Source organism: Nycticebus coucang, chromosome 21 (assembly GCF_027406575.1).
Source record: "Nycticebus coucang isolate mNycCou1 chromosome 21, mNycCou1.pri, whole genome shotgun sequence".
Taxonomy (NCBI): Eukaryota; Metazoa; Chordata; class Mammalia; order Primates; family Lorisidae; genus Nycticebus; species Nycticebus coucang.
The window spans coordinates 56580838-56596230 of record NC_069800.1 but is presented as its reverse complement, the minus strand read 5'-3'; the positions used below and the strand labels follow the sequence as shown (position 1 = coordinate 56596230).

At 49.3% G+C, this 15393-nt stretch overlaps 1 protein-coding gene across 1 annotated transcript in view; it reads right to left on the bottom strand.

Annotated features, from left to right (window-relative positions):
* BCAS4 (breast carcinoma amplified sequence 4) overlaps positions 1-7630 on the bottom strand; it is a 63699-nt gene extending 56069 nt beyond the window's left edge. Inside the window, exon 1 of the mRNA XM_053573768.1 lies at positions 7358-7630. Coding sequence (XP_053429743.1) covers positions 7358-7537 — 180 coding nt within the window. The 5' untranslated portion in view covers positions 7538-7630. The remainder of the gene's footprint in view (positions 1-7357) is intronic.
* Between the last annotated feature and the right edge of the window lie 7763 nt (positions 7631-15393).

The following is a 15393-nucleotide window of genomic DNA, read 5'->3' as shown; positions in this document are numbered from 1 at the left end:
ACATGAGCCTACACCCCTTGCTGGCCCAGATCACAGCAGCGGGCAGCCCCAACCATTAGAATCACCTAGGGGGTGTTCAGAAGTCCAGATCCCCAGGCCTGGGCCCCCCAATAATCAGTTCTACTCTAAGCTTCCAGGATGATTTTTCTAGCACACTGCTCAGATGGGTTGTTCCCAGGCTTAAAACCTTCCTGGAGAGCTTTTAAAATCTCAGTGCCCAGTGGCATCCATGCCAATTAGATCAGATTGCCTAGGGGTGGAAACCAGACATGAGTACTTTGTTGTCTTTAAAGATTTCCAAATGAAGCCAAAATTTGCAAAGTTTGGGAGCTACCCCCTAACTCAGTGCTCCCAACCATGGCTGTACCCCACCCCACCCCACCCTACGAGGCTGATTTGGTCAGTTTATAGATGCATGAAAATACTTTTGCCTCTTGGTTTTGCTTACAGAAGGCAGCAACACACGTGGCCCTTGCTGGTCTCAGCACACGCTTCCCCACCTGATTGGCATGGCTCGTGGGACAAACAGGCTGATGGGCTCTGGGGTGCTTCCAATCGTTGAGAATCTGTTTGTTTAAAGCTTCTCTGTGACAATGAGAGTCAGCCAGCCTGGGAACCTTCCCCCAAAGCATGGGTGTAACTATGATAAGAGTGTGAGAGCCCAGGAGACAGCTCATTCCACTGCAGGGCAATTCTTTTTTTTTTCTGAGACAGAGTGTCACTTAGTCACCCTCTGCAGAGTGCTATGGCATCAAAGCTCACAGCAACCTCCAACTCTTGGGCTCAAGTGATTCTCTTGCCTCTGCCACCCAAGTAGCTGGGACTACAGGCACCCACCACAAAGCCCAGCTATTTTTAGAGACAAGGTCTTGCTCTTGCTCAGGCTGGTCTCAGACCTATGAGCTCAGGGCAATCCATTTGCTTGGGCCTCCCAGAGTGCTAAGATTATAGGCGTGAGCCACTGTGTCAGGCCTGCAGGGCAGTTCTAAGGGTAGAGAATGGGGGGCTGGCTAGGGGAGGAGGCTCAAGCTTGTGATCCTAGCACTCTGGGAGGCCAAGGCAGGTGGATTGCTTGAGCTTAGGAGTTTCAGACCAGCCTGAGCAGTCTCTACTAAAAATACAAAAATTAGCCAGGCATCATGCTAGGTACCTATAGTCCCAGACACCCGGGAGGCTGAGGCAGGAGAACTGTGAACCCAGGAGTTTGAGGTTGCTGTGAGCTAGGAAGCCATTGCACTCTAGCCTAGGGCAACAATGAGACTCTGTCAAGAAAGGAAAGAAAGAAAGAAAGAAAGAGGCTGCTTCTGAGAAAAGGCTGCCCTGTCCAAGCACCCACCTTGGCCTTGGATCCCCACACTCCTAAAATTCTTTTTTTTTTTTTTTTTGAGACAGAGCCTCAAGCTGTCACCCTGGGTAGAGTGCCGTGGCTTCACAGCTCACAGCAACCTCAAACTTCTGGGCTTAAGCGATTCTCTTGCCTCAGCTTCCAAGTAGCTGGGACTACAGGGGCCTGCCACAACACCCGGCTATTTTTTTGGTTATAGTTGTCATTGTTGTTTGGCAGGCCCAGGCTGGATTCGAACCCACCAGCTCTGGTGTATGTGGCTGACACCTTAGCCGCTTGAGCTACAGGCTCCAAGCCATACACTCCTAAAATTCTGATGCAGGGTGCACAGCCACAGCAGCCCTCCCTGGATTCCCTGCTGCTGCTCCAGCCCCGATTATCTTCCTGTTGTGTTGCAGCCCTAAGTCCATTAATTGGATCCTGTCCTTCTCCGGTGACCCTAGAATAGAATCCAGACCTGTCCTCATGGCCCTCAGACCCTGTGGCCCTGCCTTGCCCTGCATGATGACCGAGACCCATGCACTCAGGCTCCTCTCAGGTCCCCATCATACCCCATGCACAGGCTGCTGATCTCAGCCAGGCCTTCCCATCTCTCCTCAGTCTCTGTCAAAGCCCCTTAGGTGTCCCCAGCTCAGCAATGATCCCAGGGAGTCGCTCTACCTGATGGTCATTAGCCTACTCATCCCCTCCCTGACTGCATCAGTCATTGAGGGCAGGCACTAGGTCTGTCTCTACCGCCTCTCTCAGCACCCAGCCTGGGCTAGGCACACGTAGGTCTACTGCAAAGATTTAAGGAATAAGTCTTTGAACTTACATAGATTATGACTCTGTCCCTCTACAGGCTTTTAGTCCAATATGCCAAACCTGAAAGCCCAAGGGGACCAGCCAGGAGGTTTCCCAGAGGCATGTGCTTACGGGTTAGATACAATAAAATATTCTTAGTTCCTACAAGGAAACAGCTTCTCCTGTATTTTTCTTGAAACTCAAAGCCATCATTGGCTAATTTGTGTTTTCCTACTTTTTGTTCCAGGTAATACTTTGAAGAAAAATGTTCCTTTTCTCTTATCCCTACTATAGAAAAATCAAAAGTTCAGGGCCAGGTGCAGTGGCTCACACCTATAATCTTAGCACTCTGGTAGGCCACAGCAGGAGGATTGCTTGAGCTCAGGAGTTTGAGACCAGCCAGAGCAAGAGCAAGACCCCATCTCCACCAAAAATAGAAAAATTAGCCAGGTGTTGTGGCAGGTGTCTGTAGTCCCAGCTACTTGGGAGGCTCAGGCAAGAGGATCACTTGAACCCAGGAATCTGAGGTTGCTGTGAGTTAGGCTGACGACACAGCAGTCTAGCCTTGTGTAGCAGAGTGAGACTCTGTCTTAAAAAAAAAAAAGAAACACAGATTTTTCTTTTTTTATTGTTGTTGCAGTTTGACCAGGGCCGGTTCGAACCTACCACCCTTAGTATATGGGGCTGGCACCCTACCCACTGAGCCACAGATGCCACCCAGAAACACAGATTTTTCTAAGAAAACTCCATCTTCAAAACTCACGTGGACTGAACCAATGAGATGAGCCTGCTGGATTCTACCGCTAGGCCGCCAGTCTGCACCCCCTGAGCTAACAATCCATGTGTGACTAAAAGTCCCAGGTGTTTTCTCAAACAGCCTCTGCTCACTCAAGCAAAGATGCTGGTGTGGGAAAGTTCTGGCTTCCTTCATTCCCTTTCATCTAGGCCATTAACTCCATGTGTGGGCCAAAACCTATCCTGTGTTCCATGTCCCAGCTCAAGAACCAAACTGAATTTTTTTTAAATATGGTTCATTTATTCTTTTTACATAAATATGTTTTTATTTCAGATTAATACCAGGTTACATTGTTTGTAAGATTGTTACATTGTTTGTGTTTATCCAAGTTGTAGGTAAAGTCCAACTGTAGTTGTGCCCCTCACACAAGAGGTATGCCATGTACATTGTAGGTGACAGAAAAGCCTGGCTAGGAATTCCCCTAAGTGGCCATCAGTACTCAGCCATGGGGAGGGGGAGAGCGGAGCACCCCTTTCTCATAAATCAAGGGACCCTGGAAGCAAACATCTGTCCCTCCCTGACTTTATGAAAATGTTTCCCGGGGCGGCACCTGTGGCTCAGTGAGTAGGGCGCCGGCCCCATATGCCGAGGATGGCGGGTTCAAACCCACCCCTGGCCAAAACTGCAACAACAACAACCAAAAAATAGCCGGGTGTTGTGGCGGGCGCCTGTAGTCCCAGCTGCTCGGGAGGCTGAGGCAAGAGAATCGCGTAAGCCCAAGAGTTGGAGGTTGCTGTGAGCCGTGTGACGCCACGGCACTCTACCGAGGGCGGTACAGTGAGACTCTGTCTCTACAAAAAAAAAAAAAAAAAATTGCTTAAGCCCAAGAGTTTGAGTACTCTACCGAGTAAAAAAAAAAAAAAAGAAAGAAAATGTTTCCGGTATCTCCCCTGAAATTTTACCCCCAAAGAGGAAGTTCAACCTAGAAACAGAGAGAGGAACAAAAAAAAACTGGTTAAACAGAAAACCCCAAAGGCACAGTAATTCACCTGCTAAGCCGCACTGGCAAGGCGGGCCCTTCAGCAACTCCTAGAAGACGCTGGAGAAGGCAAAGTCCGGGCAGACCTGGTGCCCCCTCTCCAACCCCATTTCCTGCTGTTCCTTTCTATCTCCATCCCCAAGAACACCCTGCTTTGTTCCCCTAGGGCTTTTGCAGGGACTGCTCCCTCTGCCTGGGATATTTTTCTCCTCCAGAAGCCAACACTTACTCATACCGCAGGGCTCACCATAAAATGACACCATCTCAGGGAAGCCCACCGGGCCTGCACCCAGAGAATAACCTTCTGTTTCCCCTCCTGGGTCCCTGTGTTCCCTTTTCCCTGCACTTTCCTCTGGGGTCTCCAGGCTCCTCAGAGAAGCCTTCCCTGCCCCTTACTGGATGCCCTGAGCATGTATAACAGGTTCCCGAAGATCAGAGACAACCCCAGTGCTCATAGGACATCTCATTTAGAGGTCTAATTTGTCCCGTGTTGATTGTCCGGCAGTGCCGTGAGGGCAGGGGCCTTGTCTGTCTTACAGACTGTGGTGTCCCCAGCTCAGTGGGACACCTGAGCCTAACTTTACTGGGCAACCTGGGACAGACACCCAGGCCTGTGGCCGGCTGGGCTGGGACTCCTACTATGCCATTTAAAAACCAAAAGAGACCTGAAAGCCTAATTTGTAGGGAAGGACCTGCTGCCCAGGCCTGTTCCAGCTCATTTGCCAACCTGGAAACAGCTTCAGCTCAGGGATCCGCTAATGAACGAAGCTTTAAGTAGAAGCTGCATGTGACTCTGCTCTGGTGCCTTTCTGCTTCTTTTGGTGAATAAACTTCAGTGAGCGTGTTAAGTGGAGCTACTGGGAGTTGGGACTCTTGAGTATGTGCCCCAACTTGTGTCTTACAAGCGAGCACGTGCCACTTTGTGTCTGAGTCAGAGAGAGCCCTGAGTGAGAAAATGAAATTGATAACAGGCAGTTTCTCTTGAAGACTGTCCCTAATAGAGACAAATGCAGCTGGAGTTTAGCCACTGGGCACAATGACATCTCGCTGCTAAGAGGAAAGGAGAGAAGGAACCAGACATACACTTAGGATGCAAACATATGTGGAAAATTGTACGCAACATAATGCCTGTCCCTGCATCCCTGCCTCCCTGGGATACCAGACCAAGGTGCACTTGGGGTTGAGCCTCCCCAGCCTGGCAAAAGATAACAGCTCTGAATGATCTATAAATTACAGTACATCCACACGATGCCATTTATTTAGTGAGAGCCTCAGTTTCCTGAGCTATAAAGTGGATATTAACATCATCCTAGTCACTGAGTCACTGCCACGATGCAATGGTATAACCCATGAACACAGTTCAGTAGACTGCTAGCACATTGGATGTGCTCAGGAAATAAAAGCAATTATTTCCTCATCCTGAGATAATAGGAAGCCAGAGGATGATGCAGACCTAGGCGCTTCAGTATGGAAGCCACTAGCCTCACGTGACTATAGAACACTTAAAATGTGGCTAATCCCAATGGAAATGTGCTGATTTTCATTTGCCTTCTACCTGTCTGCCCATGGCAGGCAACAGGCGGGCAAAAGACAATATAAAGAAAAAAGTAGTGGGGGAACCCTGATTTTGAAAACTTACAACAAAGAACAGAATGTAAAGTTTCATTAAATTTTAAAATAATTACATATTGAAATTACTTTTTTTTTTTTTGAGACAGAGTCTCACTATGTCACCCTCAGTAGAGTGCCGTGGCATCACATCTCACAGCAACCTCTTGGGCTTAAGTGATTCTCTTGTCTCAACCTCCTACGTAGCTGGGAGTACCGGCACCCACCACAACACCAGGCTATTTTTGTTGTTGTTGTTGTTGTTGGAGTTGTTATTGTTGTTTAGCTGGCCTGGGCCAGGCTCGAACCCATACCCTCGGTGCTTGTGGCTGGTTCCATAACCACTGTGCTACGGGTGCCGAGCCTGAAATTAAATTTTGGATACATATACTGTTATTTTCAATATCTTGAAATCAATTTCATCTATTTCTTTTTCATGTGGCTCCTAGGACACTAAAAATTAGATAGGTGGCACTCATTTGTAGCTCTAATTATATTTCTATTAGTGCTTATGGATCCATTCTGATATGTCCATGCCATTTTTAAAACTAAGATGTAATTTGCAACCATAAAATTATAATATTCACCCTTTTGGCCTGGCACGGTGGCTCACACCTGTAATCCTAGCACTTGGGAGGCTGAGGCAGGTGGATTGCCCTGAGCTCATAGGTCTGAGACCAGCCTGAGCAAGAGTGAGACTCCATCTCCAAAAAATAGCGGGGTGTTGTTGCTGGCACCTGTAGTCCCGGCTACTTAGGAGGCTGAGGCAAGAGGATTGCTTAAGCCCAAGAGGTTGAGGTTGCTGTGAGCTGTGAGGCCCTGGCACTCTATCGAGGGCGACAAAGTGAGACTCTATCTCAAAAAAAAATTTTTTTTCACCCTTTTGGAGTGTATGATTCAGCGGTTTTCAGTACATTCACAAAGTTTTGCAAACATCACCACTAATTCCCCAAGCAGTTCATCACCCCCAAAAGACGCCCATGTCTACCATTAGCAGTCACCCCATCTGTTCCTGTCATTTTGAGTAAAGAAAAGGAAGTTGCACTATAGCTATACAGCATTAATTGGGATTTTGTAAAAATATATACAGATAATCTGCATTTGCAGATGCATTTTTAAAAAATGTCTAGAATGATTTAACCAAACTGTTAATGTTGGTTTCCTCTGAAAACGAGAATTTGGGTGGGAGAGAAAAGAGGTATACTCAATCTATTATAATAAATACTTCTGTACTGCTTCTGTAATTTAAAAACAGAATGGGTTGAACTTCTGGCCCTAAGTCCTAGTGAACTTGGGTAAATAACTTTTTCACAGCATCATCAACAGACCGCCTTTGGTTGGAAGGTAAAGGGTCTCGTTTTAGATCTACTTTCATTTTTTGCTTTTAAAATAGAAAGTGCAGAGATGTGGTACTTTCTTCCTAGCTGCAGAAGGGACCGCGGCCGAAGCCTGTCGCGCCGCTCCTGGCCTTGAGCCTCGCTCGGGGGAACCGGGCCGGGGAACCGGCGGGAGGTGGGACTGCGGTGGGACGTCCCCCAGGGCCAGCCTAGCAAGGAGCACGCCTCGGCCCGGCGTCCGAGGACCCGGAGGATGCTGTGGGGCCCGAGTGGGGATAGAAGGCGAGTCTGGGCTCCTGGGGATCAGTGTCGCTCGGAGGAGGGAGAAGACGCCGCGATCTGCCGCGCATCTCTGGGTAGCTCCAGGCGGCCACCTCTCTAGGAAGCAGGAGATCCTCGGGGCCCCCACTCCAGGCGCAAGAGGATTCTGCCGGGAAGCCGAAGGCACCGGTCAGAGTTCAGAGCCACCGACCTCCATCTCAAGCCCCCCTTTAACCTCCGTCTCCTACCTCGGCCCCAGGCTCGGGGGTCAGGAAGAGCGCAAGGTCGTGCGCCCCGCTGCGCACCGGCTCCGGCCGGTCGGAGTCCACAAGCAGCATCTTGAAGGCGACGGGGTCCGGCTGGCGGAGGCTGACCGGGAGCCCGTCGCCGCGCCCTGGACTCGGAGCCCCGCCCCCGGCCCGCTGCATGCCCGGCTGCCCGCCTGGCGGAGGCGGGGCAGGTGCGCACCCGGCGGCCGCGGCACGGGGCTCCCGGAGCGCCGGCCGAGCGGGCAGCGCCACCCAGTGGCGAGCGGCGTGCGCTGAGCCCGCCCCGCACCACCTGGTCAGCCCCAGGACTGCAAACTCGCTCGCAGATTGCGCGGTCACCCGGGCTCTTTGAAAACTTCCAAAGCCGGGAACACACACAGTCTCTGGAGTGGGACCTGCGCATCAGGAGCTTTTGAAGCTTTCCAGGTGGTTCCAACCAAATGTGAGAACCATCAAATTTGAGAACCAAAGCTAAATTTGAGAACCACCGGTGCGAACCATCTCTTTCTATCAGAATCCCGAGTGAGCACTGGTTCCCAGAACTGGCTGCAGAATCGAATCCCCCGGGGAGCTTTTAAAAGCCCAGAAACCAAGCCTCACACTAGGCCGATTAAATCAGAACCCTTGGGGGTGGGGCCTGACCTTCGGTAGTTTTTAAAGCTCCCGGGGTGATTTCAAAGGGCGTCCAGCGTAGAGAGCCGCTATCCTAGGGGAATCTTTGCACTTAGAGCCCCAAGCCGCGCCCCCTAGGCTCTTCCTACTTAAGCATCTATTTTACTACAGGCGGAGAGTCTTGAAAGTTAGGAAAGCAGGAGTGCCATGGTCCTTTTTCTTCTCGGTCACCTTTTAAAATAAACTTCCTCGGGAAATTCCTAAGTGCACTAGATTTGACAAGCCCCGCCACGCCCCTGGAGGCTTGTCTGGACCTTTCGGCTGAAGAGGGCCGAAGAGCGCTTCCCCCAGCAGTGCTAATGGACAAAGTACTATTAATAAAAGGTAAATAGGTATAGGGAAGTCTAGAGTTTTTATTTTTTATTTTTATGACTTTAATGTTAAATTTGTCTTTAAAAAGTGGGCTGGTTTTGGGGGTTGAAATAAATATCCAAGACGCCCCCCACACCCCACCTTCCTGTTAAATTTGAAGCCCCTACGAAGGGGGCCTCAACACATACTTGATCTGTCTTTTGGGTAATTCATCAGCATACAATTCCCACTTCCAAATCTACCCACTGCTAATTTCTCCGTATCCAAATATTCAGGTCTTCAGACCAAAGTCATTTTCTGGGAAATCCTTGGCAAAGAGTTGGGCTTCAGGTGCTTAGCAAAAGGGTTTTATAGGAATCCCACGCTTGGTCATTCGTCATTGTCATGGTTTTCCGGATGCTCCGAGCCTTCCACGCGTCACACACACCTCTAAAGACCAACTTTAGACATTCACCCCTTGCCCGCTGGCTGGGGACCTCCCTGGGGAAGCCTAGAACTGGAGATGCCCAAACAGACCTGCGCACAACAAACTTCCCCTGATGGCTGAATCTGAAAACACAGAGCTAAGAAAAAAAGATGAGTTGCAGAAGGCTGAGTAAGGCGCTCTGCCATTAACACACAGTTTTTAAAACATGCAAAACCATGCTTTATATTGTTTATGGATACAAACAGATGGAGCCAAAGTGCAAATCTGCACGGGAGCGATGCCCCCCACATTCCGGAACGTGGTTACTGGGGAGGGGGACTGCCTGGGGGAGGAGTAGGAGGGTTTCAGCGACATTTGTTAATGATTTATTTCTTCAGCTGATGCTCGTTACAATATTTACATTTTTTGAATGCTCAAAATGACTCATTTTTTTTTTAAACCTGGGATATTAACTATAAGTGCTGATCGCCCAAATCCTCCTCGAGGGGAGGGGGTCGGGAAAGAGGTCCCTGAATTTTTCCGAAGCGTCCCAGTGATTCATACCCTGGGCCAAGTGGGCTAGCCTTTTCCCCCTAAATATGTGATTGTGCCTTAAAAACATTTTGCTAAAAATACAGATGCTCAGAGCCCTACCTCAAACACTCTGACTCCGGACCTTTGGGGAGAGCAGAGCCCGGCGTCTGCTTTTTAACTAGCCCAGCGGTTTACTCCCACGCACAACCCCTGTTCAGGGGCTGCACCTCTGACCCCCGGAGGAGGCCAAATAAATGGCTTTAAACAAAGAGGACTGAATTCTTAAACGTCTCCTCAGCTTTTCAGGAGTGCTTGTCTCCTACCCCAGGGCCCTGCCCGGGAGAGGCCTTCCTACCTAGGTCGGCAGCCCTCGGGGAGGCCCCGGGGCCAGCCGGCCAGAGAGGCCTGGAATGCAGCCCGCCCAGGCCGCACCCTGCCCAAACCAGTTTGAACCAGCTCTGGGATGGAGCCGTGGCGCGTTCCCACGAGCTCCCTCTGGCGCCCAAGTTGGGTTCGGAGCTGCGGCCGCCGGCCCCTGCGCCGGAGGCCTACCCAGGTGCCGGGGGCGTCTGGTTCCAGCCTGAGCAGCGCCCCAGCTGGGCCCCAGTTCACACGCCCTGCCGCCCTCACCTCATCTGCGTCACCCCTAGCAGCAAAATGGTGGCCTGGCCGTGGCTTTTCCAAGTCACTTTTCCCAGCTCAGGCCTCAGGCACACAAGGTTCTAGATTAGCGCCAGTGCCCAAACTTAGCTGCCCATTGCAAACTCCTGGGAAACGTCCAGAAAATACTGATGCCCAGAACCCATCCCAGAGATTGTGACTTGATAGGTCTGGAATGTGGCCTCGGCTTTGAGAGTTTTAAAAGGTCATCTGGGTGATTCCAATCTGCACTGGTTCAGGGCTTGCTTACCTGAAGGCTGGGGGGATCTCACAGCTCGGCTTTCTACATCTTCTGTGTGTCCTGAGTGCCTACTGTGTGCCAGGCACTGTTCCAAGCTCTTCTCATAGATGACCTCATTGAATCTCCACCACACCCTGCGAGGTAGGTAGGCCCATCTGTGATCCCCATTTTACAGATGAAGAAACTGAGGCAAGGTGCAGCAAGGTGGCTCACACCTATAATCCTAGCACTCTGGGAGGCTGAGGCGGGTGAATCACCTGAGCTTCAGAGTTTGAGACCAGCCTGAGCAAGAGTGACCCTGCTTTTACTAAAAATAGAAAAACTAGCAGGGACCTGTAATCCCAGCTACTCCAGAGGGAACAAGAAGATTGCTTGAGCCCAGGAGTTTGAGGTTGCAGTGAGCTATGAGTATGCCACAGCACTCCACCTAGGGCAGCAGAGTGAGACTCTGTCTCAAAAAAAAAAAAAAGAAAAGAAAAGAAACCTAGGCAAGGGGAGGTTAATTCACTCTCCCAGGATCCTAACTAGTAAATGGAAGATGCAGGATTTGAGCTTAGACAGTCTTATCCCAGAACCCAAGTTCTTACCTGCTGAGTCCACCAGGCAGCCTCCTTCCAGGCAACCCTGCTTTGGGGTTCTGTTGCTTGCTTTTCTGGTCCAAACCCACTGGGAAAGCATTTGAGGTCAGGGCTGCTGCTCCCAACCCACTTTTTCCACCGCCTTCCTGAACTGCACCCTAGTCATTTCCCTTCTTGTTCATAATAATTCTGTGATTCCCCAGTGCCCCTCAGACAAAGTTCAGGGACCATAGCCCTGGTGAAACCTTGCCCTATGCTAAGTCACAAATGGGAGCCTGAGAGGCAGGGCCAGGACCAGAGAGAGGCAGGCAGGCGCTCACTGTGCAGGAGCCACGCATGAGAGTAAGTTCCCCTTCCCTGCCTGCTAACCTGTAGACGGGCTTAGTTTGAGCAATGCGGTGTTCAAATTCATATTCTTTTTAATATGATAGCCTTTAGTAGTTCACATGCACATCCAGGTTCGTGGCTTCTTTTGAAAAGAAAGGAAGGCTCTAGAAGCCATGGGCCTGCATTGTGGCAGGGCAATACATGGCCAGTTAAGGAGCCACCCAAATTTGTCACAGACCTCCCATCCCAGCTCAAGTCCCTTACTGGCCTGTTGGCCCCTGGGTCTGTGACTCTGGATTCCCAGAACACATCCATATCTGATGGCCTCCACGTCTATGTCCAGCCTTTCCCATCTAGAATACCCTGGGCTACCCACTTGGCTGACCACCCCACCCTGCCCTCTACCCAGCCTTCAAGGCCCTTTTCAGTAGCTCTTTTCCTGAGCCCCTAACAGATGTGCCCTTTAAGCCTGCCTCTGATGCTATCTTCCTTCTGCTGCTAACTCAAGTTCACTGCCAAACAGAAAGTTCCCAGAGGAGTCTGGGAGCCTTAGCATATTCTAAGTCCTCAATAAATACATATTTCTTTCTTTCTTTCTTTCTTTTTTTTTTTTTGAGACAGAGCCTCAAGCTTTCACCCGGGGTAGAGTGCTGTGGCATCATAGCTCACAGCAACCTCCAACTCCTGGGCTTAGGCGATTCTCTTGCCTCAGCCTCCCAAGTAGCTGGGACTACAGGTGCCCTCCACGACACCCGGCTATTATTTGGTTGCAGCCGTCATTGTTGTTTGGCGGGCCCTGGGCTGGATTCAAACCCGCCAGCTCAGGTGTATGTGGCTGGCGCCTTCGCCGAGCCAATAAATAGGTATTTCTAAACTGTGAAGTTCCTGTCATGCTTAGTATCTGTTCCCCTCCCCACCCCCAGTGCAATAATTTCAAATTCAACCCATCTTCACAGAAACACAGTGAAAAACCAGGTTTTAAAAAATATTTTTACCGGGCGGCGCCTGTGGCTCAGTGAGTAGGGCGCCAGCCCCATATGCCGAGGGTGGCGGGTTCAAACCCAGCCCCGGCCAAACTGCAACCAAAAAATAAGCCGGGCGTTGTGGCAGGCGCCTGTAGTCCCAGCTGCTCGGGAGGCTGAGGCAAGAGAATCGCGTAAGCCCAAGAGTTAAGAGGTTGCTGTGAGCCGTGTGACGCCACGGCACTCTACCCGAGGGCGGTACAGTGAGACTCTGTCTCTACAAAAAATATATATATATATTTTTACCTATCACTTTGAAATTCTCACAATTTTTTTTTTTTTTCGGCCAGGGCTGAGTTTGAACCTACCACCTCCGGCATATGGGACCAGCGCCCTATTCCTTGAGCCACAGGCACTGCCCTCACAATTTATTAGTAACAAGAAACAGCAATGGCAGCTTCCGGTCCTCTCCTTCTAAGAGGGAAGGAAGGCTTCTAATTCTTTGAAGTAATTTGATCGTTTTTGCCTTGCCTTTCCACAGCAGAGCCACAGAAAGGGTCTTGCAGCTTTGGGGGCCAGAGGCCAAGGGTCAAAATGCTCCCTAACATGTAGCTTTCAGAGCTTCCCTGGTCTTGAGAAGCCAGAGCAGAGGCACTCAGGATTCGAGGAAAGAGTTTTGTTTTTTCTTCCCTTTCCAGCTCCTGAAATTGTGCCTCTACTTGGGAGGCTGAGGCAAGAGGGTTTTTTTCCCTCTGCCTCTGTCTAAATAGTAAGTGGGTGGAGAATCCTGCCCAATGCAAGGAGGTCAGAGGTGACAGGATGTTGGTTCCTAAGCTTTCTGTGAATTCTCACTCACTGCTCTCGGCCACCCCTGAGGGTTGCAGGTTCACCGTCCTTATCCAAAACCACTGGGACCAGACCTGTCTCAGACTTGGAACTCCTTCGGTTTTAGAACATTGATACTGCGCGTACTACATACTAGCCAGCGGCTTCCGGGTAGGAGCAGCACGCTCTTACCGTGTAATCATATTTCTCAGCAAAACGTGCGAATGTTCACCCGAAATGAGCCACACAGAGGCTTTAAATAACCTCCTTTCAGTTCAGCTCAGTGAATTTCTGCTGAACTCATGGGGAAGAACGCTAATGGTTTTGGCATTTCCTAGATTTCAAAATTACAAAAAAGGGATTGTAGACTTGTTTCCCAACTCCATAGTTGGAGAAACTGAGGCTCAGTAAGTGGGGGGGGGGGGCCGGGCCCAGGCATGTAACTGTTAAGTGCAGAAGTTAAACTTTGAACACAGAGGGCTCTTTCTATTACATCACATTGAAATGGATCAGAACATACTGGAAAATTGTTAAATACCCTAGTAAAAACAATATTAGAAGGTATTTGAATATATTTGTTTCTTGTTTCAGGAACTTGTATCTCTGTTCATTAAGAGTCAAAGGACCTTTTCCATCTTTGAAATACAAGGTACGGCATTGTGTATACAATGGGTACTTCATAAATGGAACGCCGTTTTGTATGAAACCCTCAGTCATATCAGCAACAATTAGCTGAAAGGGGCCTCTGCTTGTCACAATGGCTGAAAGCAAACACAATAAAATGTGGCAAAAAGAAAAAATTTTAATGTGTTTATCTTAACGAGGATTTAGGAAACCTTATTTTCAGAAGTTCACATGACAAACTCAGAGATTTTAAAAATTGACTCTGAGTTCAATTTAAGGCAACAAAATAACACACCTGTTAAAAAGCAAATGGGAATAAGGATGTTTACTTTTTATTTTTTTGAGACAGAGTCTCACTCTGTCACTCTTGGTAGAGTGCTATAATGTCACAGCTCAGAGCAACCTCAAATTCTTGGGCTCAAGTGATCCTCCTGTGGGCGGCACCTGTGGCTCAAAGGGGAAGGGCACCCGTCCCATATGCCAGAGGTGGCGGGTTCAAACCCAGCCCCAGCCAAAAACCACACACACAAAATAATAAATAAATAAAATAAAATCTATAAAAAAAAAAAAAAGACTTGGGCTTCAGATTAAAAAAAAAAAAGTGATCCTCTTGCTTCAGCCTCCCAAGTAGCTGGCATCACAGGCCTGTGCCACTACACCCAAAATAGTTTTTTTCTATTTTTAGTACAGACCAGGTCCCGTTCTTGCTGAAGTTTGTCTCAAACTCCTGAGCTCAAGAAATCCTCTTGCTTTGGCCTCTCAGAGTGCTAGGATTACAGGCGTGAGTCCCATGCCTGGCAGGATGTTTACTTTAAAAATACAGAATGTGATATGAAGAGCAAAAAGGGAAGGTCCTCAGCCTCTGGGATGGTCCTTGCTGGGTACAGAGGGTGGCTTTGGGAGGAAGATTTGTGTAGTGGCTGACTACAGAGGCAGAGACTCTGGGCTCAAATTCTGGCTCCTACCCTACAAGCTCTGTGATCTTGGTGGAGTTAGTTAACTTCTCTGTAACTGAGTTGCCTCATGAATAAAATGGCATGATACAACTCACAGCATTGCTAAAAAGATCCAATGAGGTAATCTCAGTATGCTGCTACACAGAGGGTCTGGCAGAGAGTCAAGAAACTCAAGAAACACTATATTTTAAGTGCAATATTGATAAACTAGAGTGTTTCCAAGAAAAGACGAAGATGGCCGGGTAAATAATAGAACAGGTAGAAGTGCCAGGCAGATACTCGTCACCGAGCATGCAATCAGTATGTGTCTTTTGAGACCAACAATATAAAGTCATATCCTATGGTGCCAGTTTGAAGGAGCTGGCAGCGCTGTTTTGCCTGGACAAAGCTTGGCGTATCTGATGGAAGATCATGAAGAAGAGAGATTCAGTGAATAATCGTATGGGGTTTCTAAGGAAGCAATACTAAGCCAGAGAGGCAAGAGTTACAGAAGTAACACCTGCGTGGCTTCAGAACCCCTCTCACACTGACTACCGTCTGAGTGGCGCCGCCTGGCGGTGCGCTCCACAAGGTGCAGGGAGGTTGATTCCAACGTGGCCCCCAAGGCTCCTGCCCCCTTGTGGACATTCCCTGCATAACATCCTCCTCTGAAGAGTGGGCTAGACCAATGAACGTGGTGGCATATCACTCCTCACGCCTAAGTTTAGGTTACTGATTGGTTGACTTTGTTGGGGTTTTTTTGTCTGTCTGTTTTTAAGACAGAGTCTCACTTTGTCTTCCTCGGTAGCGTGCCATGGCATCACAGCTCACAGTACCTCCAACCTCCAACTCTTGGGCTCAAGTGATCCTCTTGCCTCAGCCTCTCAAGTAGCTGGGACTACAGGTGCCCACCACAATGCCTGGCTATTTGATTAGTTG